The 23,185-nt window shown below is 51.8% G+C and overlaps 1 protein-coding gene across 3 annotated transcripts; it reads left to right on the forward strand.

Moving 5' to 3' along the window:
• Positions 1-8,490: 8,490 nt before the first annotated feature.
• CILP (cartilage intermediate layer protein) lies at positions 8,491-21,246 on the forward strand. Of its 3 annotated transcripts, none has more exons than XM_065688635.1 (9): positions 8,491-8,538; positions 11,581-11,689; positions 12,862-12,945; positions 13,892-13,945; positions 15,327-15,512; positions 16,511-16,825; positions 16,917-17,025; positions 17,472-17,629; positions 18,240-21,246. In XM_065688635.1, exons 2-9 carry the CDS (start codon positions 11,632-11,634, stop codon positions 20,579-20,581), a joined length of 3,306 nt encoding a protein of 1,101 aa, XP_065544707.1. In that variant the 5' UTR covers positions 8,491-8,538; positions 11,581-11,631; the 3' UTR covers positions 20,582-21,246. The 3 variants fall into 3 exon arrangements, with proteins under 3 accessions (XP_065544707.1, XP_065544706.1, XP_065544708.1); XM_065688634.1 differs by lacking the exon at positions 8,491-8,538 and adding an exon at positions 9,798-9,926; XM_065688636.1 differs by lacking the exon at positions 8,491-8,538 and having other exon boundaries at positions 11,564-11,689.
• Positions 21,247-23,185: the final 1,939 nt, after the last annotated feature.

Consider the following 23,185-nt stretch of genomic DNA (forward strand, 5'->3'; position numbering starts at 1 on the left):
CAGGATGCTCCAGCGCGTCTTTGCATCACAGCCCTGCAACAAACCCCTTAAAGCAGCAAAATCTCCCCTTGTGAGCCAGGAGCGACGCTGATTTTAGCACAGGCGAACGCAGGCAGCTGGAGATGGCGACGCCGATGCAAACATCCCCTGTGCTGGCAAACCAGGAGGGCAGCCCGGGGCAGGCAGATGGTGGTGTTTCACCCCTGCCCTTGCAGGCTGAAGGAGCTGCTTGGTTTCAGGCTTAATGAGCAGGCTGCAGTGTGATGACAAAGCTGTTGTATCGCAAGGAATAGCCAGAATTCAAGATGCATTGGCCAAAAGTGGCCCCATGAGGGATGAGTGCCAACGCTCCCTGCATCAGTTTTCTATAAATACAGGGAAATGAGTTAATTATCCCTGGAGTTAGTGATGAATATCCCGTTGCTCAGACAACCAGGAGACTCATAGCACACACAGGCACACACGTGCCACAGCGATGCTCCTGGACCGCGCAGGTTCATGGGAGCATCACAGATGAACCCAGGAATGTGCTTGAACTGGAAATGCTGCAAGGAGGGAATTAACAAGAAGAAACTTGGGTCATTTTTCCATTTTAGTGAATATACATCTCTTTGCTGTGCTCTATCTGATCCCACCTTGTTCTTTCTTTATTTCTTTCAGCATAATGCAGTGACAGATCAACATGAAACCCCAGGAGGGACGAATTGCTAACAGGAGCTTAATAAATACGATGTGCAACGCAAGGGCAGGGAGGGAAATTGAGGACATCCTGCTCCTCTGGCCAGCAAGAGTGAATGAGCTATGGGGATGACAGAGGACCAGCCCCAAGCCCTGCTGGGGCCAGCACCAGAGAACCCTCTCCCATGAACACTACAGGGACTTTAATTACATGCAAACAGACCTTCACACCTCCTGGTCTATTACATTAAGAAGTACACGGTGTGCATGGGGACTGCAGGTCCCAGGCTGGAGGTGGTGGCTCTATGTCGTTCAGTGAAAGAGGAGGTTCCCTTCCTGGGCTAGCAGGTTTTCCATGATTAAATCTATTCCCCTTTATCCCTGGGAGGAGATGCCTGAGGTCTCACCGGGGTTGCACCATCTCTGTGGCTGCTCTGCTAGCAGGAATGCTGCTGGACACAAGCAGAACAGGAGAACTTGCCCTTTGTGGGTTTAAGAGTCAAATTGTGTGGCAGAGAGACCAGCTCTTGAGACCCAGGAGGGGCATCACCATCCATCCGAGTCCCCTAACCCCCCCTCACCATCACTCCTGCACTGAACTGAAAGGGATCAAGCTGGAAATTCACAGCCTCAGAGGGTAATCCTTGTGTTCAAAGCGCAGTGCATCCAGTGAGCACCAGCCACGCACAAGGGGACCGTCCCCATCACCTCCTTACCTGCTAGGGGCATCACCCCCCAGCACCACAGGAAAGCCTGGTCCCTGGAGGGGAGAAAAGGCACAAAACCCATAAAGAAGCTGCGTGGACGCCTGTTTGTTCCAGCAGCCACCTCCTCCTGGCGTTAGGCCCCTGCTTAAAGCTGAGATTAAATCGGCCCCACATGCTCATCCTTATTTTCCCTTTCATTTAGCTCTTTGCACCTGCACGAAGGCAACTGAATAGCGAGTCAGGAATGCATTCCCTGTTTGTCCTTCGTGGCTGGCTGCCTTTTTGTCTAGAAATGTCCTCTCCATCCCCGACTGTATGATGTAAGAGAGGGACAGGATTTTTCTGGGGGCCTGTAAGCCTCGCTCATGCCACAACAAAGCCTTTGGTCCCTGTTCAGAGAGGATGTTTTCAACATGCCATCACGCAGAAATGTCCTGGGCATGCGTTAGCAATAAGTCTTGTTGGAGGGTGGGGTTCCTCATGAAAATGACTCTTTTCCTCCGGTGTTTGCACAGTAACCCCCTTGTGTTTTCCCTTGTTTCTTTTTTCCCCTCCTCTCCTCAAAGGTCAGCTTGGATGCTGTCTGCTCAGCAGCCTTCAGCTGAAGCTCTCAACACTGGTTTAATAATCAGAGGGTTTTGGTCCCCGGGATTAGGAAACAGCGCTGGCAGACAGGGCTTGTTTCCATACACCCCAGCTTGGCTCTTCCCAAAATCCCCTCCTTTTGGGATGCTGCCCCAGTACATCCCCGGAGCTGCAGCCCAGCGCTGGGTCATGGGGAGCCAGAGCATCTCCCGGCATCCCCAACTGGGATTTTTCTCCCCAAATCCATACGGATCATCCCGGGATGCTGGAGAAAACAGAAACTAGGAAGCTTCAACAGGTACTACAGCCCCAGTAGCTATTCTTGCATGAGCAGACCTTAAAGATAAAGGCAAGTGCTGTGTTTTCCCATCGGATATCCTGTATAAACGGGGATCTCATGCAGGGAGGGTGGCACGGGACGTAATTTCCATCAGCCGAGTGCAAACATGTGGCAGGGAACCTGCTGCTGTTTGTGCTCCTAAAGCACCACCAGGGTCTTGGCTTCACAAAAGAGGGAACAACTTGTATTTCACTTCTGAGAGGAACTCCTGCTGCTGAGTGTTACCGGGGGGGAAATGACTGCTCTTGTGCCAGCAGAACCATCCTATAGCAGCACCCATCACCTGCACCCTCACCCCCGGCACCCTCGGGTGTTTGTGCTGGGCCGGCTGCCCAACAGCTCCCCTTTGCTCAGAAAAACCTCCTGATTTCAGGGCTTTTCATGCCGATTTTTGTTCTCTTCTTCCCCCTCCAATTCTTCTCCTCCTCCAAACCTCGAATTGTCCCAGGAGCAGCTCGTCCAAGGAAATTCTTGTCTCATACTGGACTCGAAACAGAAAGTCTAGTCAGGGACATCTGACATGCGATGTTTTTGTGAGTAAATACCAGCGTCCATGAAGTCATTTCCCGGGGTTAGAAATGAGCTCACCTCTGGAACGGCTGCTCTCCTTACCCAAAGTTCACAAGGCAAGCGGTTGGGAAGCTCCCAGTTTTCATCCTCCCCTTGAGAAAACAGCACCGGGGCTGCGTGCGGCGCGATGCTGCCTCCGGTTGTGCGCTCTGGATGGGTCTGTGGTGCCACAGCAGCCTCAGGTCCCTGAAACCCCACAGCAAAAGGCAGAGGAGCAAAGCTCAGCGCTCACCGGGGGTAAACCAGAGCCTCATTCTGCCTGCTCACCCAGCCCTGGCCGCTCTGCCGAGCCTGCCAAGAGGGACAATAACTGCTGTGCCTCATGGGAATAATCTGGGTCATCCTGCCCACCTCCTAAAAGCCCTTGTTTGAAGCAGAGGGAGGGATCTCTCGCACCCACCGGGTTCTGTATCTTGGTGACCTGTGTCTGTGGAGTGTTTCTTGGTGAAATAACTCACTCTTTCTGCTGCAGCTTTGTACATGGAAGCCTTGCTGGAGACCTCACTGGTAAGAGCCGTTTCTCCGGGGGTACCAATGCCATTGGATGGTGATGCTGGGAAAAACACACTCTCAGTCCTCAAACCCACTGCAATTCCCATCTTTTTATACCCCGGCTGGTGCTGCTGGTTTTGCTGGACATCCAGGTCACACACCCAGCCAGGATGGAGCAAAGGACAAGGACCCCTCTGGCAGGGGAGCCCAGAGCATCATTCGCAGAGGTTCCCCAGATTTACCCCTTCCCATGTGGAGCCGCGGCTCTCAGGGTCTTTCCTCCATCTCTCACCAGCACATCTCGACCGGAGCAAAATCCTCTTTCCCCATCTCTAAACTCGACAAGAGTGAATCCATCACCCTAGACCAAACCCTGAGGTCAAGCTCCAGAAAACCTGGTGGGCTTTGGTGCTGAGCCCCATTCGATGATCAGCAAGCGATAAACCCGGATGCATGTGTGCATCACCATTCCGCTCGCTGCTCACCTTTCCCACAGCAGCTTTTCCTTGCCCAGGCTGGAAGCCTCAGCTGGGGGCAATCCATTTGGGAAACCTCACCCAGCACCTTGGTTCTGTGCTGCTCCAGTCCCCAGTAAACCAGGAAAATCACCCATAGGGCTGATGGAGGGGCCATGGGTCCCCTTTGGCTCCGGCACACTCTGACCCAGCCAGGGCCTTCACTGCCCTAACTGGGTATTTATCTTGAGCTGGAAGAAGTTATGAAATCCCGATGTTTTCACTGTGACTAACCCACGGAAGTGAACAATTTTGTCCTTATTTTTGGATGGGGTTTAGTTGCTCTCCTTGTCTTTGCCTTTAGTGCCCTCTTTTATCCTTCACTTCTTTCTACTCCCTTTGGGACCATGGCGATTCTCCAAACATCAAATATCCTCCTCTCGCCATGTTCCCAGGTTGGATTGTGTGTCCCAAAGGCCGTTTTTCAGCGCTCCCTTTGGATGGCCCTTCCCAAACACAGGCCAGATGCAAGGGCTGTTTTCCTCCATTTCACTGGGAGAGAGGTGAGATGTGGGGAAAGCTGAAAGCCCCATGGGACTCTCTGAGGCATTACCCAGGAGAGAGAAGCAAGGGAAACCTCCCCGGCACCTCTTTCCCCTGTGCTTCCTATCTCCGAGCAGTTTTCAAGGCTTAAACCTACCCTTTATGAAGGAACATCACTGATTTCAGGAGGGATCAGTGGCTCAGTGGGGAGAGAAGCCGTTAATGCTGAGTTAAGCAAGGCGGAGGAGCGTAACTTCTGCTCCACCACCCTGTTCCTACCCTCCTGCAAGAAACCTGCTCCGAGCCAGGCTCTGCGACTGCCCGACCCTGCTGTTCCTTGGGATGAGCATCAGTGCTGACATCTCCTCGTGGCCAGATTTGGCCTGGTTTTGGGAAGCAAAGCTCAAGCCGATGCCGGGAGCATTGCACTGAGTTTTTCTTGGGAAGGTCTTATCTCCCGTGCTGCCTTTCCAGCCTGCTCCCGGCAGCTTCCATCTACCCCGTTCCAAGGTGCTCACACCGGGATGCTGCCAGCCTTTCCCTTTGCAGTGCTTGCCCCACACCAACACCACTGCCCGCTGCAGGCAAACTCACATTTACCCTCTGGGAAAGCTGATACGGCCACAACCGCTCCAAGGGGAATCCCGGCGATGCTGGAATTAGCTCGGCACAGACTGGCTCTTCCGAGCATGCCCTCATGAGCTCATGAGCTCATTTACAGCTCCGGTCGCCCCCATGACCACAGGCGTTCCGGGAAGGGGAGGCGCTTCCATGCCCTCTTTTGCCAGCGTGGATGCCGACAAACTCCTTAGGAGCCAAAACTCGGATGGGGATCGGCCCTGATTGCCTCAGTGCAATAATTAACCTGAAATTAACTCATGTATGGTTCACGTATGGTGCCCACCACCTGCCCGGCTTCATCCCGGCTCTATCCCTGCTCCATCCCTCACATGCTTTCTGCCCATCCCTAGTAAAGGTCCATCCTCACATTCAAAAGCACCTTTGAACACGATGCTCTCTCTGCTTTCATTGCCATCACCATCGTCTCTGGTCCAGCTTACACAGCCTACACCTCTTCCATGTGCTGCAGTCCTTACAGAGCAGGACAGAGACAAACCGTGGTGTGCTGGACGATCCAAGCCCTCCCCAGCACATTGATGGTTCAGGCAGGATTTTGCTGGTTTTTAGGGAAAACCGGCTGGTGCTTTGCTGGTGCGAATCAGTGCAAACCTGCTCGCTTTGACCTGGGTTATAGCAAGAAAATCAAGGTGGAAAAGGCACAGATGAGCCCAGGGTCTGCCATGCCATGGGTGGGAGGCTGCTCTCTCTGCCGAGCACGGGTGCACAGCCTGGAGCACCTCCAAACCCAAAGCTAATTCCCGTAAATAAGAGTAATAAATTAAGGATTTCTTCAGGAGCAATTGATTGCCCAAAGCAACATGTGCTTTGACACAGGATGGTCTTTGTCCACCAAACCGTGTCCAGAGCTAAAGCAAACAGCCAGCGGGCTGTGGGCTGGAGCTCTGTTCCTGCTCTTCCTCCATGGTTTAAATGTCCCCATTGAGGCACAGCCCTGCCTCGGACATGGCCACATTCCAATTGTGCCCATTCCCATCCTGCAACTGCATTTCCATCCCTGATCCAAGGTTGTGCAATAACCCAGACCCTGCTGCTAGCCCACATCTGCCGGCAGGATGTACCCAGGCAATATTAGTGTTGTACCGGCATGAGGCACCATGATGCTGCCCTGTGAGTACCCCCAAGGAGATAATGCTCCAGGCACCATGCAGGGAGAGGCTGGGATGCGCATTAGTCATGGAGAGCTTGAAAATAGCAGCCTTTTCCCTCTCACAGAGTTTCTAAATGAGCTAGAATACTTATCTCAGTGTCCTCAGCGATGTAATTTAAAAGGGATTTGCCATTGAGACACTTGTGATGCTCTCATAACATCTCCCATCTCTGCTCTTCCAAGCTGCGATGGGGAAGGAGACATGTCAGAAACGGACACAGCATCCAGGAGGGCAACCGCAGCAGGACCCTTCAGTGGTCCAGGATGTCCCAATGACCAGCAAACCCCTCTCCAGGCAACGTGAGTCTGGATATAGAGCCGTACACACGCAGCAGGGATGCAGGTAACAGTCCCAGGCACTGCAAAAGCACTAGAAAAAGCCCTTTGCCTCGATAGCTGGGGTCACAGAGCAGGGGACACCCCCCATTTACATGCTGGGGGTGTCAGTTATGTGATGGTGCCAGCAGACACTTGGGGGCCCACCCCATGGCTGGGCTCCGCAGCCACTTGCTCTCCCCCAGCTCCCCGACCTCCACAGCTAAAGCGAGTCGTTCCCTGGCTCCTGCCTCCCACCGTGTCCCCCTCTGTGGTGCTTTTTGCACCTCTTTCATAGATGGTGTACGTGGAGCTGAGCGCTGCTGAGCCGCGGTCAAGGCTTTAGCCTCGGAAAGCAGATCCTTCCTGCGGGGAAAGGTCCGCTCGCTGCTTTTCTCCCAGCCACAGCCTGTAAATCCTCATCCACACAATAAACCCAAACTCCAGTAGTTCATTCCTTGGGCTCTTTTCCAAAGCTTTCAGGCAGTTGGAGTGTAATTTTGTGCTGATGAAGCAGCGGGAGAGGGCTTAAGTGAAACAATATTGTGGTGGAGCGAGGTTTGCCGGTGGTTCAGAGCTCAGAGTGAGCCTCAGGGACCCGCTATGTCTCCCAGTTCTCCTACAAACCATGGACATCGCCAGTCCGGCTCCTGGGATAGCAAACCAGGGCTGAACAAACAACATCAGCCACCCTGGAGCATGGCTGGAGCAGCGCCGGGAGCCAAGTGCTTCATGAAATCCCAGCTCCCAGCTCGCCCTCCGAAACCGCGCAAACTTCCCCAAAGTGTTTGGGATGGAACAAAGTCATCAATCACTTCTTGTAACTCCCATCTCCGTAAACAGAAGCGAGCCCAGAAACAGGCAGCAGGGGAAAATATCCGTCAGCTCCCTTCGGAGGAGCAGAGAGGGTGCAGGGAGGGAGGACGGGGCAGGCAGCGGGGAACTGAGCACGGCCTCGGCCCCAAAGGGTATCTCATGGACCCCACAGGGCACTTCATAGTCCCCATAGCCCTGAGAGCAGCCCCACCACCCAGACACCCTCCCTGCATGGTGCTGTCGGATTCTGGCAACAGTCACTCTGCCAATGCCTGATTGGAAAGGGTGGGAGGCACAAATAGCAGGGATGAGCGTCACTAGCCAGTTTTCCTCCAGATTTATTGGAGGGCCAACCATGATGGAGCACAGAGAGGGAGATGCTGTTCCACTACCTGCTGTCACACTCCTCTTACCCTGCCCCAGCCTCAGCACTGGTGGGGGAAAGCATTAAGCATGGCAACACTCACATGAATACAGTATGGATTTGTAATCACACATCAGTGACAAAACCAAGGAAAAACCCCATGAGAGCTGGGCAGGGTCCCCAGGGTTAATCCAGGAGAGGAATAAATCCAAGGGGCACCAACGCTTTGGCTGGGAAACACCAGTCTCAGCTGAACCCTGATGCGATGACCAGAATGATAGGAGCAGCTTGGCCTGGGGTGCATCCTCCCCACCGGCCATGGGCACAGGCACATCCTCCTTGTCCCCCACCCCACAGGTGTGGGTGTTACCCACCTCGGGTGGACGGGAAGCAGCCGCGCATGTCCCGGAGCTGCGGTGCGGCCGGTGGTGCTCAGCGCTGGAAACATCTGGGGCTCTGCTCGTGCTGCTCCATGCAGCGTCAGCCACGTGCCAGAGGCGCAGCGAGCGATGGCCAGGCCAAGAGAGGTTGCGCAACCAGACTCTTGTAGAGACTTGGGTTTTGCATGAACTCACGTGTCCCAGACCTGCTCCTGAAGCCACACACGTGTCTCCGGAGCTTGTCTCGCAGGAGCCATGCTGGAGAGGAGACATCCATGCTAAGGAGGAGGCACCTGTGCTAAGAAGGATGCAAAATCCCATCCAGAAACGCCTGCAGCTGCGCTGGGCTGGAGCTATCACCTGGGTTCCATGACATACAGAATAACAGCTTTCCTTTGGCAGAGCAGCACCTTTCCTTACCCCGCACTGTGACCCATGGAAACTGATGCCAGCACCAGCAGGACTATTGGTGTTGTGCTAGGGACGGGTTGGACATGGCAGGAGGTAGGTGCCATCGGGGAAAGATGAATTCCTTACTCCCTGTCTCAGCACCTTTCCCACATCCCATCCTCATCGCAGGGGGGAAATGGAGTGAGCTCCATGTTGATCCCGCAGGTCCTGGCGGAGCTCTGGCTCACCGGGCGCTCCTTGCCCACCGGATAAACAGCCTGCCATCTCTTGGCACATCCCCGCTGTGTTCTCCTTGTCCCTTGTAAACACCAACAGGAGCTGGTGCGGGCACCACCAATCATTTTTTATGTGACACCTCGATCTGTGTTCCTCTCGCACCGCTCCCTCTGGCAGCGGGGCCGGCAAGGATTACTAAGAGGCAGCCCAAGCCTCCGCTGGCACATCCCATAGTACACCACTGGCTGCCCCAAGGCCTGTCCCCAGCCTTCGGGAACAGCTCCTACCATGTAAAGCACAGGCTGCCACACCAGGCTCCTGCACAAACAGACAGCACGGCCCCACGGTGCCCAGGGCTGCGTGCACGGTGGTATTCACTCACACATGGCCATACGCTTTGTGCAGCACCCAGGAGCCCTGAGCAAGGACTATCTGCCACGAGTACATGGGAGAAATGTGGCTACAGAGGGAGAAAGGACCTGGGGGGGCTGAAGCGAGCCTGGGGCAGGTGGGGAGCTCTCGTTAGGGTTTGTTGATACATCTCCCTATGGCTCAGGTGGGATGCTGTCACATTTATGCGCAAGGATGGACCTGCCTCTGCCTCTCTGTGATACCCCACGTGTCCAGACCAATGCATCTGGCTTTGTCCCACATCCTTGCATGCCCCAGCATCCTCATTTGACCCCTGCCAGAGCCAGCACAGAGGCAAAGGCGAGCAGGCAGCACAAGCAGCACAGGGAATGGTGTCCTGCTGAGCCCTGTGAAATGTGGGAACTCCATGGGGTGGGGGTTTTGGCCCAAACATTTATCCCAGCCCAAGCAGGAGCCAAAAAGGCATCCCCAAAACTCTTTACACTACATGCTGTACTCTGTATTTTCATCTTCAAGGCTTAGCAGCATCTATTTTGGATCCAGCCCCAGGGTGAACCCCTAACAGCGATGCTCTTGTACAGGGATGCGGTACCCACACCGGGATGTGGTACCCACACTGGGACGCAGTACCCGCACCGCAGCACCCTGCCACACCGTGGCATCGCCGCCAGCCCCCGGAGCTGCAGTTTCACCCAGGGTTTGTGTTTACCATCACCTCGTTAAGGGATTATTCAGCCTGTGGTTTCCTCTCTGGGCCGATCTGTTTGCGCTCGGCGGCCGGTGGCTCGCTGCCATCCCCTAAGCTACACGCCGGGCTATATAAGCGCCTCGCTGCCTCGGCTGCGGGAGGCTCGAGCGCAGCCCGGCTCGGCGGCGGTGCACGGCAGGGCTTGGTAAGCAGCAACTCTCTCTTCTCCTTCCCAACAGGCTGCAAATCCCTTATCCCACAGCGGTCAAAGCCTCGCCTCGCTCCAGGGACCGCAGCTCAGTTTGTGGCTCCGTGGGGAGAGGATGAGACGCCCCTTAACGGGGGTTTTGTGGGTTTTGTACTAAGAGCAAATAAACCCCAACTCTGCTCAGTTTTTCCCCTTCGTGGCAGCTCGTGGTTATGTAATATTGCTGCGTTATTAAGGCTGTGTAATTAAGAGCAGCTGTGATTGAGGGTGAGGTGGGTATTAACTGATGGGCAGATGAAGGTGCAGAGGCTGCGGGCTGGGAAACCTTGATGTGGGATGGGGTTCCCCATGTCCTGCTTCTCCCTTCCCCATCCCAGCTAATGGGTTTGGGGCAGGGTTAATGGGGATGCCGGAGTGGGATGTTGGGAGGGGTACAACAGTGCTTTGCTCACAAGGGGCTGTTTGATTTCATGTGGCTCTGTCCCACACCGGCTTCCCTGCCAGAAAGGGGATACAATACTGAATGCTCCCTGCCACCAGGATCCGGCTGCTGGAACCCCCCCTTTCCCAGCATCACATGTCCCCGGGCCAGAGGGATGTATCCCGTCCCAAACCCAGCACTGAACAAGTCACAGTCAGCTCCCAAAATAGCTGCCGAGTGGGAAACAGGCTTTCAGCCTGGATTAGTTTTTCCTGGTTATTGTCTGGCTGCGAGTTCACAACCCCGCCGTAAGCCCACAAAACACGGCTCATGTGTTGCTTGTTATTTTTGCTTGACTGGGATTTGCTGAGCCATAATCAAAGTATTTCCTAGTCCCGCATTCCCTGGTGTCGCTGGGGAAGGTTAAAACTGCTTACTAATGACGGGGTGTTCTCGCTGCCGGCTGCTCTTTGTCAGCCTTGTTTTATGGGGAAACTGAGGCACTGAAAGGCTGAAGCAACATTTCCCCGTGCCAGGCTCATTAATTTTGGGTGCACAAAATAAAGCATCTGGATAACACCAGCTCTGTGGGTACCTTCAGGAATTAAATACCCAAATGCTTGGTGTCGCAGGGCTAAGGGACTCGCTTATAGCAAAATCTGAAGTGGCTGAGCTGGGGGAGAGCAACACAAAGGCTCAGTCCCTCAACTCTGTGTGCAGAAAAGCTCCTTGCTCACATTTGCAGGAAAGACTTGGCTTGGGCATGGGATTTTCCACTTTCAGCGGCACTTGGGAGCCTTCCCCCTCCCCACGCTCCTGGGACATACTGGGATACAATTCTGTCCTCACACTGAGCCCAGTGTGCAGGCAGAGGGATGGAGGCATGATGTCTCTGTTCATGTCGGGGGCAGAGCAGGGGACCCGTGGAGCCACGTGGGCTGCAAGAGCATCCCTGCAGAAGTATTTAAACTGTTAAAAGGCACTTTAAGGAGATGTCATTACAAAGCAGCGCTCTGCAGAATAGATTTGGGCTCAGATGTGACAGTGAGAAGCAGAAGAGATGCCAGTACAGATGAGGAGCCCCTGCTGCTCCCCCCTTTGGAAGCTGCTGTGGATGGGTTGGAAGGGGAATAAGCAGCTTCAGTTTTGGGCTGGTTCAGCCTTGGAGAAGCTCCCTGAAAGCAGCAGGACCCTGGGTGAGCCTCGACACAGCTAGGTTTGTCTCTGCAGGGCTGGGACAACTGAGGGTACTCCAAGGAGCCCCAGTCACCTCTGGAGACGATGGTCACTGTGAAGGAATGGATCCTCCTCCTCGTCCTGGGAGCCACATCCGTTCTAGGTGAAGGTTACTCCTTTCTATTCCCGTCTCTGCGCTGTCCCCTGCCCGCGGGCACACCAGTGTGAAGGCATGTCTGTTGGCGGCTGCTGAGCCAGCAGACACGGGCCCGACATCAATGCCGGCTGCTGCTCTGGGTCACTGCAGTGTTTGCCTGGCCAAAGGACTTCCAGATGAGGGCTGGCACCCACCCAGCCCGCAGAGCATGGGCAAAGCCTGTCTGAGAGGCAGGCAGCCCCTGGTTAACCATGGCTAAGCCCCTGTGCTGGGACCATCCCTGGCTGAGTCTGCACCCCAGCTCCCCTCTGCTCTGAGCAGACCCACCCCGGCCAGTGCCTTATCCATCACCCGAGCATGAAACAAACCCAGCCTCCAAGCTAAGCCCTTGGGAAGCATCACCGTGGCTCTTCTCCAGGAGAAGATGCTCAGGAGCAGCAGAATCTGTCTGCTGGCTCTGCAGGGTTGCACATACCATAGTGCTGAGTGGCAAGCAACCTGCCCCTCTGCGTCGGTGGTCTCATGTTTATAGGCTCTTTGAGTTTGTTCTTCAGGGCTATAGAGGAATTTTGCCCTGAAGTGCTCTGGCCAGACACCTGGTTTAAAACAGGGAGAGTCAATCTGTGGCTGGGGAGGTGCCCAGAAGCCCTTGCTGAGCCCCCAGGAGTTCAGAGCCAGTGCTGGTCAGCTTCAGGCTTAGCTCCCCAGTTAAAGTGGGACAGGTCCACCAGCCACAACCACCAGCTCCCCTTGGGCACACAGGCGGCCAGCAAGTGCAGATACCAGTCTATGTCCCATAGCAACAACCAGCCTCATCCACTTTGGGTTCATTTCTCCCCACACAGGGAGAGGCAGGATATATTTTAGATCTCCAAAAAAAAGGAAGATGGTTTGATCTGAGCTGCTCCACCACAGAAAACACAAAAAAGCTTTCCTTGGGTGCTAAGGGAAATGGCAAATATGCATCATACCTGAGGTGCAGCGATGCTGTGGGACATCTCCATCACACCCTTCATTTGGCATCTCCTGCCCTGCATCCCACAGGAGCTCTAACCTGTGGCTCTCACCAGCCACAACCCAAAGGGAAAGCTGAAAAGCTGATTTTAAGCATGCCCAATCCCTTGAATCTAATTAATTCATTATTAAGCTAATTTAATCTCTCATTCATTAACCCTTAGGTCAAAGGCTTCTGAAACCAGCCCTCAGCAGGATCCAGATAGGACAGAAAACCTTCAGCCCGCTGGTAATGCTCAGCTTGGAGAGTAAGTTGTTCCCAGCTTGGGTGGCTTTCCCTCGCCAGGACAAGGGGTGTTTGCACATGTATTAGGGCTTTTTTCAGCCTCAGTTTACAACCAAACACTATTATTTGAGTAGATGAGGACATTTAAGTAATGCAATAAATGTTAATCATCCGCGACCTCCTGTAGGGTTCTAGCTATCGCTGACACACGCTGTTGGCTCCTCTCCTGGAAAAGTGAAGGTCAAGTGCATGACCACAGCCCCGGCTCCCGCGGGAAGCATGCGCGGGCTGGGAGGGCGAGGAGAGCCCAGGGATGGGCAAGAACATGCTCTGACTTGCCCTTCCCCTGCCCAGCCTGTCCCCACGCAGTTGGTGACACTATATAGAATGAAAGCCTGTGGGGTATTAACTACCTGGAGAGCCCAGCCTGCTCCTTAACCCCAAGGAGACATCGCAACCCTTTAAGCTTTACTGCCCTGGGCTCAGGATTTAGATTCCAGCAGGCACTGGAAGGGCTGGGCGTGCTGACACCATAGCTGAGGGATTAAGGGACTTTCCCAGCTTTCCGTCCCATTCCCAGCAGCTCTCTTACCTGCTGGGGAGAATCATAGCACAAAAACATGGACACTCAGAGAGAGGTTTTCTCCACTTGGTCTGTTGAAGAAAACTTCCAGGAAGATTGTTTTCCCCTCAAAGCAGATGGCACGAGGCAGTGATGCTGAAGCTTGCAGAGCAGGGGCTGACTCCTGCTTCTCTAGGGAGAAATAAAGCAAAATACTGAGACGCTGACCAATGCAATTGGAAACTAAAGCTCCTGCCCTTGGCGGCAGGGAGCTGTAAACTCAGGTTTTGCCCCAGGAGAGGGGGTCCTGGGTGGGTTGAGCAGCCAGGCTCGGTGCAGGGACTGGTGCTCAGCCAGGGAACTGGCAAACCCTGCTCGAACCACCCCATGCATCCTCTGCCTGCAGGTACGAGGAGCAGCTCTCGCCGGGCAGACCCGATCTTCACCTACACCAGACGCAGTATGTGCTGCTGCCCAGTGCCGCGGGTCCCTTCCCATGTCCCCACCAGTGCTCGGGCCCTTGGCTTCTCCCCGTCCTCTGCTTTCTGCTTTGTCTGCTGGCAAGGTCCTACCCAAAGCCTTATGATGCTATTTTCCTCCTGCAAGACACCCCTCCTTTCTCATCATCACCAGGCCTGCAGTGATCCCAAACAAGCTCAGGATCTTACTGAGACCCCACTTTAATCTCTTGCATGTTAGATTTCTGCTCGGGGAAATACAGACACTTATCCATGTGCTACCACATCCCCAAGCCCACCTCCTCCAGCATCCCGCAAACTGCTGAGTAAGGTCTATGGATGCACCACTCAGGATGCTGAACCGGAGATGCCAACAGATTAAAATCTTGCCCATCTAAGCCAAGAGCTCACTCCAACCCAGACATGACGCTCCCTGGCTGCTCCCATTTGAATAGTCTTTCCCAGCCACCTGCTTTTGTAAGCCAGGGGTTCATTTTCGGCCTTTCTAGGAAAGAACCCAACCTGGTTCATTACGAATGGGGTGGAACAGTAGGTGTGGGAAATGACACAGCACTTATCTTCAAGAAACCTCGTTTTTAGAAACTTTAGTCATGAGCAAATCCTTATAAACATTATTAGAACACTGTCATTTACAAACAAACCCAAACCACAGACTTGGAGTGGATCTCATCCATTCAAAGTCACTTAATTCCATCTATATCATACCATCTAAATTAATACCATCTACAGCCGGTGAAAGAAATTCCTTTTAAAATCTAACCCCATATTAAACCCTCAGTATGTTTTACAGACTCTTTTGTGTTTTACAGATCAGCTGTCCCCTACATGCTCAGCCTGCTCGGTAGCATCTTAGGCTTCCGTTTTGCACACAGTAAAAGTGCTCACAATAGGACACACACTTCCCCTACAGGGAACATATGTTGAAGTATGGTTAAAGACATTCAACATACAAGCAATTTTCCTCTTTTCCTTGCTTTGGTTTGTTTTTATTTAACCACATTTGAAACACAGGCGAGCATGGCCCCTCAGACAGCATTTAAATGACAATGTGCGTTTGATTTCCTTTAAGCCAAAGTTATTCAACACTAAGCATGAGCTGCCTGCACTTTGCTCCCCTCCAGTTTATCTTAATCAGCCTGAATTCAGTAGCCTGCAGGGAATTAAGTCAGAAGCTTTCAGACGCCTCCTCATGCTTTATTTCCCAGCTCCCTGATCATGCTTTAAGTTTGTTTAATCCATGTGCTGCGTAATATCCAAATGCATAGTCTGAGCTATATTGAAGCTGCTAAGAAAACAACTACTCATTTTCAGGCAGCTCTATGTCTAATGTGCATCTCTAACACACCACTGATATCATTTAAGGTCCACTGGTGCCAGATTCAAAAAGGTTTTTGTCTCCATGGTCAAAATGGAGCGAGTGCTCAGCAAAGTGTGGCCAAACCGGTGTGCAGAAGCGTACCAGATCCTGCCTAGCTGAGCGCCGCTGGGGCGTGCACTGTAATGAAGCAACTGAGGAAGGGCGGCTCTGCATTGGACATGTTTGCTCAGGTGCTCCTATAACCTCACTCATGGGCAGGGGTGATGTCCTGATCCCACCACCACGTAGGCGTTGCATTCCCTTCGCTCTCATTTTACCGTCATTCTTTCCCTTGAGAGAATTTTGCGATGCTGGTGCCTTCCTGAGCAGGGCTGGAGCGGAACACAGGGAGTTTATAGCCAAATGGCAAGATAAGGGGGGGGATACAGATATGGGGAATCATCAGAGACCCATAAAGATCCCAGGAATGCAGGAAAAATCTCATTAAGCTTGTTATAACAGCAGCCCTCCAAGTGGCAGCTGCATCCATGTCATCTCCAGGAAGGGGAAGAGTTGGGAATATTGAGTTGCTACAGCTCCTGCATAAGGGGCTTGTAATTCATCATATTATTCTTATAATCCCCCTTTAAACAAGTAATTCTTAAAATAGCCTATGAGAAAAGATAAATTATTATTTGGGATTAATCACTATAGGTAACGAGGATGTTTTGGAATCACTGTTTGGGAGAACATTTGTTAAAGCCATTGGATAATGCTCATTTGGCAATTTACCTGTGTTAGTCCTGCCCAAGCCAGGATATCATGGAATAAGGGGAAACAGCCTTTAAAACAGACCAAAATCATGACTTTTGGGCATGAGTTGGTAACTGAAACCTGTCAAGTTTAAGGTATTTGGATTTGTAATTTCGCCAGGGTTAAGCTAAGAGCTCACATGCTGATCTGGATTCAGATTTTCCTGAAATCCAGCCCTTTGGGGAAGGTAAATACAGTTCCTAGCTGTAATTATATCCACGTGTCTGCTTTCTACTAATTGTCAGGTTCAGGATCACATCGTCCCAGTGTTTCTAAGGCACAGCTGTTGATAATCAGTAAAAATATGTTTTGGATCCAATTTATTCTTTATGCAGTATCTGCCTTATTGCATCTAAATTAAAAGCAGACATGAGAACATGCCATGAGTGTTATGAGCACTTGGGGCCACTTTCTGACCTGCCTGCTTCTCCTCCAGCCTGCAACATCACCTGCCCCATGGGCCGTGTCAATGCTGACTGCGATGCCTGCATGTGCGAGGATGCGACCCTTCATGGGAAGGTCTCTCTTGAGGATGGGTCGCCTGCTGCCGATGCCCGAGTCTACCTGCAAGCCAAGAAACTTAAGCTGTTGACAACAGCCGATGACAGGGGCATGTTTAGGATCCCGGGGATCTGTCCCGATGGCAAAAACACCCTTAAAATAAAGAAAGCCAAATATGCAACAGCGACTGTCACCGTGCCCGAGAGCAACAGAAGAAACCTGGCGATCCAAGTGCAGCTGCAGCGATCAGGTAGCCACAATGAGGTTTTACACAGCAGTAAGAGATAAACTCCAGTTTTAGGAGGGGAAGAGTAATGAGATGGCCTTTTCCTCCCTTGCAGGCAAACCCTATGTTTTCAGAAGCCCTGAGGACAAAGCTAGGAGAGTGGGACAGAGTGTGTCACTCTGTTGTGATGCCCTTGGGAGCCCGGCCCCTGACCGCTACCTCTGGTAAGAAACTCCAGTCTGATCGGGCAGAAGTCCTATCTGTCCCATGGATTCAATTTGTATCTCCTTACCATCCCCAGAAAGGTGGGGTTCTAGCTATAAAACAGCTAAATATGATGAGAACAAATTGCTGCAAATGATGGTGTCCTCGAGATGTGCAGAGCTGGCGTATCTCAGAGGCGCTGCAATGTCATCTGCTGAGGGACTCACTGCTAAAACACACAAATAAGAGTTGGAAAACCCTCAGTAGGCAGGACTGGCAGTTCTCCTGTCTGCCAACTGCCCAGCAGCCACATCTCAGCACCGCCAGGGGAAGGGGAATAACTTTTAGGTGATGCCACCTTGCCAGATTATAAATAGGGAAATTGAGGCAAGAGGCCTGGCAAAATCCACACAGCAGGATTAAAGCCATGGCTCTGTCCCCTTAACTGCCTGCCTGTTCCTGGCAGGTACCACAACGGCTCCCTGCTGGATCCCTCTTTATACAAATACAAAAACAACCTGATTCTGAAGAACCTGAACAGGCACCATTCAGGAGAGTATTTCTGCAAGGCCAGCAGTGCCGGGGGGTCAGCGAAGTCCCAGCCTGCCAAGCTTGCTGTCATAGGTAAGATAAAACAGGCGTGATGCTCTCCAAGCAGCTGGGGAGCAGAAACCAGGAATTGTGGTACACGTGGGAAAGAAAAGTCCCAAGAAAAATATCTGGGGCTAAACTCATGCATCCGTTAGTAGATAAGCTTGCGTGAGCTGGTTGGGAACCAGATGCTCTCTACAAACTGGCGCTCTGCATTGCAGGTGACCTGCCAAGCTCAATCTGCTGGTTTCAGCAGATTTCTCACTGTATTTGCTGCCTGATGTGAATATTTGTTTGCTTAGGGGCTTTTTCCTAAACCTTGGGACGCATTTAGTTTCTCCCTAGCCAAAAAACCAGGCAGCTGCAAAACAGCAGAGGGTGGATTGAATGGCAGTAGTGGGTAAGCAGGAGCTGGATGCAAACAGCACTGCTCTTAATCAGGTACCTAAAGTGAAAGCTGAGCACCTGCTATACCAAAATGGAGGCCAGATGAACCCACCTAACCAAAATGCTGCAAAAAACATCTGGTTTGTGGCTCCGAAACCCTCAATATTATTGGAAACATTTAACTCTGAGGGTTTCAGACCACAAAGCAATGACCACAATTCTTTCGTGCTGCTCATTAAGAAATCCTATTCAACAGGGAGACAAGAGGCAGCCTGCGACTCTCAGCCCCAAAGCCACCTCATCCGACTTCCTCACGACTGCTTCCAAAAAGCAACAAATACCTTCTACTATGATGTTGGCAAGTGCCCAGCAAAGACCTGTGCTGGGAAGCTGGATAAGGGGCTCCGGTGTAAGGACAACGTTGCCTATTGCTGTGGAGTGTCCAAGATGGAAACCAGAGACATCTCCTGTGATGGGTACACGCTCCCCACTAAAGTTGTTGTAGAATGTGGCTGCAAAAAATGCACTGAGACCAAAATAACAGTTCGAGGCAGAGCCACAGCAGCAGATAATGGAGAGCCACTGAGGTTTGGCCACATCTACATGGGCAACAAGAGAGTGAGCATGACCGGCTACAAGGGAACCTTCTCTGTCCATGTCCCAGCAGACATGGAGAGGCTGGTTCTAACTTTTGTTGATCGGCTGCAGAAGTTTGTGAACACAACAAAGGTTCTACCCTTCAAGGAAAATGGAGGTGCTGTGTTTCATGAGATCAAGCTGCTAAGAAAGAAACCCCCCGTTACACTGGAATCCACTGAAACCAACGTGATCTCTTTGGGAGAAATGGAAGAAGATGATCCGATTGCTGAATTAGAAATACCTCCCAATGCATTTTATAGGAAAAACGGAGAAGCCTACAGAGGCAAAGTGAAAGCCAGCGTGACATTTCTGGACCCAAGAAACATGTCAACAGCTCCTGTGACACAAAGCGACCTGAACTTTGTAGATGAGGAAGGAGACGTATTTCCACTCCGCACCTATGGCATGTTTTCCGTGGACTTCACTGATGAAAAGGGCACCGAGTCTCTTAATGCAGAGGAGGTGAAGGTTCATTTGGATGCTGCTCAGGTGAAGATGCCAGAGCACCTGCAAGAGATGAAGCTTTGGTCCCTGAACCCAGAGACAGGATTATGGGAGGAAGAAGGGGACTTCAACCTGGAGAAAAGCAGACGGCGCAGAAGGGAGCAGAGAACGTTTTTGGTTGGGAACATGGAGATCAAAGAAAGGCGACTGTTTAACCTGGATGTCCCAGAGAGCAGACGGTGCTATGTCAAAGTCCGAGCCTACAGAAGTGAGAGGTTCCTGCAAAGTGAGCAGATACAAGGGGTTGTGATTTCTATCATAAACACAGAGCCAGAACCAGGGTTCTCCTCCAACCCCAGAGCATGGGGCCGTTTCGACAGCGTGGTCACTGGTCCCAATGGTGCCTGCGTGCCTGCCTTCTGTGATGACCAGAACCCCGAGGCCTATGCAGCTTATATCCTGGCGAGCATGGGGGGTGAAGAGCTTGAAGCTGTCCCCTCTGCTCCCAAACTCAACCCTAATGCTGTTGGTGTCCCACAGCCATACCTCAACAAGCTCAATTACAGAAGAACAGACCACGAAGACTCCAACACTAAGAAAACAGCCTTCAGCATTAACATGGCCAAGCCAAGCCCTAATTCCCCAGAGGAGAACAACGGCCCTATTTATGCCTATGAAAACCTAAAGGAATGTGAGGAAGCTCCACACAACGCTCCCCACTTCAGGTTTTACAGGATAGAGGGAGACAGGTATGACTACAACACTGTTCCCTTCAGCGAAGACGACCTCATGAGCTGGACCGATGACTACCTGGCGTGGTGGCCCAAGCCTATGGAATTTAGGGCCTGCTACATTAAAGTAAAAATAAATGGACCCCAAGAGGTGAACATAAGATCTCGGAACATGGGTGGGACGCACCCACGTACCATTGGGAAGCTCTATGGTATCAGGGACGTCCGCAGCATTCGGAGCTCGGAGCAGCGGGATGTGTCGGCAGCGTGCCTGGAGTTCAAGTGCAGTGGCATGCTCTTCGACCAGGACCGTGTGGACCGCACGCTGGTCAAAGTGGTGCCTCAAGGCAGCTGCCGCAGAGAGAGCGTCAACAGCATGCTCCATGAGTACCTGGTGAACCACCTCCCCATGGCTACCAACAACGACACTAGCGAGTACACCATGCTGGCTCCTCTCGACCCACTGGGACACAACTACGGCATCTACACCGTCACCGACCAAGACCCAAGGATCGCCAAGGAAATCGCCTTGGGTAGGTGTTTCGATGGCTCATCTGACGGCACCTCCCGAACCATGAAGAGTGATGTTGGTGTTGGGTTGACTTTTACCTGTTCGGAGAGGAGTGCGGCAGAGCAAAGCATCTTCGAGTCTCAGAGGAACTCGGGCCAGCAGTCCATACTGGTTCTGCCAGGGGAGAGCCCCGCTTACCGAAGGCAGCCGGCAAGCCGCCGAATCCCACAGAGCAGGATCCCGATGAGAGGTCAACGTCCTTCTGGATACTAGAGCTGTAAAGGAGCCTCGGTAAAGTTGTTCACACTTGATTAAGTATAATTTGAAAGTAAAACCTACCCGCTAACAACAGAACCCAAAGCTGGTAGGTGTCATTATTTTCGAGACATAATGAAGGTGCACTTTTTTCCTCCACCAGAAAGACATAAAGGCAAAAATTGGGGGCCAGTAGCTGTAGTGAGTTTGTGTCTTATTAAATGCATCCATAGAAAATCTTCTTTCTGCCTGACATTAAACAGCTTCATATGATAGCCTAAAGGGAAGACTAAACACATGATTCAATTAAGTCATGTACATAAAACACCCTTCTGTTCTGCATCTGCAGACTCTGCCAGCCCAAGTACCTGTACAGTAGTTGGTAACATGGAAAGGAATAAACTGATTTCCTCATACTGAATTCAACTGCGAGGTTTTGTACTTGAAATGTAAGTATTTTATTTATTTCTAGCTTATTTTAGAATGACTGTATTCCAGCTAAACTGCCGGCAGCTGCATTTCTAAGAACTCACATGCTCAACAGCACAGAGAAGCCATGAGGATTTGTAGGCTCAACATGGATAAAACTAGTTTTCTCTTGCTTCTTGCAGTATTTGACAAGAAAATCCATGCTTTAATGATAGGGTAGGTTAATAAAAAGAGTCATTTTATAACTTTGACAATGCTGTGTTGCTTTTGTGTTTGAAATGCCTGGCCACAACCAAAGAATAACCTGCAGAACCTTTCTGTTCACGAACAGGTCATGGCTTTATCAAGGAAAGGATGACCCTGAGTATGGGTGAGGGGTTTGGTGGGTAGCTGGTGATCCCCCAGGTCCAGGGGTTGGCCATGGTGTGCTGCAGTCAAGGAATACGTGCCCAGCTTGAAATATGGAGCCAGAAACAGTGCTCAGAAGCAGAGCAGCAGGTCTGGGCAAGGGATGAGGCAGCAGCAGGGCCCCCAGAGTGGGACAAGATGGGGAGAAAAGCGGGCTAGGACAGCACGCTTTGAGGAGCATAGGAAACCAGGCAATGTAAAGCAGGGCTGGACAGTGCAGAGACAAGAACAAGATAAGCTTCCCTCCACATTCAGAAGCAGTGAGCACAACACTGCTGGGCATGAAACTGCTCTTAGCTGAAGGTACAGATGGCCACAAAAGGGGTCAGGCAGACACCGATCTATCTCCAAGTGGCTGATTAAGTTGCCCTATCAACCCCCCACTACTTTCAGAACAGAATCAAGCACCTCAGCTGCACAAAATTCATTCTATGTTTCCATCCCGACACTGGCAATAAATTTTTGGGGTGCAGGCAAGCCTCCAACACCAACATTTCCACAGAGAAAGAGCACAGACAGGTGGGCAGCGCTGCTCCATGAAAACTGGAGTTCAAGCACACACTCAAGCGTGGATTTCCCTTTCCTACCCAATGCCCTCCTATGGGTATGAAGCCAGTTCTAGGTCTATGTTGTCTTGCCTACAAGCCCATCGAGGGCATGGGGAATCTTTTGACAGTATTTAGCAAGCTTCAGAACAGGTTCTCAGGTCTGACACAGGGCATCCCAGGCATTAAAGGCAGAGCTGTGCAGGACTGAGGAGCTATGCAGCCAAAATCATGCATAAAAAGGTCAAAAAGCCCACCTTAATAATGCATGTTTTGATGCAAATTGACAGTTATCAAAAAGAAGCAGAATAGGAAGAGCTGTGGAATACTCTGGCACATGCTCTTCATACCAATGAATTTAGACTCTGTGTTTTCTTTTGTGTCTAGTCTGCTGCAAGGGCTTGGCACGAGCTGGGGCCAAGGCAGCCAGTGGGGAGCATCAGCTTGGACCTTCCCACAGAGCTCTTGGCTTGCACGGCAGACTCGCAGAGAAATGTCTCTTCCCTCTGCTCCCCTCCTCCTCTGCAGCCAGCCAGCCAAATCCCAAACTTAGTTTCATCACTTTGAGGGTGAAGTAACACAAATGACTTCTACAGACCAACCCAGGAGATAGATGGATGAAAGCAGGCTCAGGATCTGATCCCTGTGGTGCATGTGGGCTTGCCAGAATCAAACACAGCAGACCACAGGGCTCTTCCTTTTGGGGAGAAATGTGTGTTTAACAGCAATAAAATGGTCACCTCTACAGCCTGAAAGAGCAAAAAGCTCTCCAAGTTTCCCCAGACTGTCCCCCACTGCAGCTTAATTCTGACTTGGAGGAACAAACTCTGCACTCCCCAAGTCCCTGAGCTCTCAAGAGTAGCCTGCTGGCAGAGCACACTGGATAAAGAGCAGGACAGAGAGCTTTCAAACACGGGTGCTTAAACACGATCAACAGAAAACAACCTTGGCCCAACAACCACCACTCAGTGCTAACACTTTATCATCATTACTGATGAGCCACCACACCAAACACATGAAGAAAGTTTAGATAGCAGAAAAGCTACAGCAGTTCCTGGCATCCCCCACTCACGTAAGTTTTATGCTATAGTTCAGTGTCAGTTCTGACTTCCCCAGCTTGTGTTTATGGTCAGTGGACAGCAGTGTCCTTTCTGCAACCTGAAACCTAACCCACACCCCCATATATCAAAGGGGAGCATCAGCTGCAGGAATGCTCGAAGGCTTCCACTCACCTCCTCCC

This window comes from Lathamus discolor, chromosome 8, assembly GCF_037157495.1.
Source record: "Lathamus discolor isolate bLatDis1 chromosome 8, bLatDis1.hap1, whole genome shotgun sequence".
Lineage (NCBI taxonomy): Eukaryota > Metazoa > Chordata > Aves > Psittaciformes > Psittacidae > Lathamus > Lathamus discolor.

Coding starts and splice junctions, on each gene's coding strand:
- CILP (XM_065688635.1), top strand. CDS start 11,632: ATGGTCACTGTGAAGGAATGGATCCTCCTCCTCGTCCTGGGAGCCACA. Junction 16,826..16,916: donor AGTGCAGCTGCAGCGATCAG/GTAGCCACAATG, acceptor CCTCCCTTGCAG/GCAAACCCTATGTTTTCAGA. Junction 17,630..18,239: donor TGCCAAGCTTGCTGTCATAG/GTAAGATAAAAC, acceptor CCTATTCAACAG/GGAGACAAGAGGCAGCCTGC.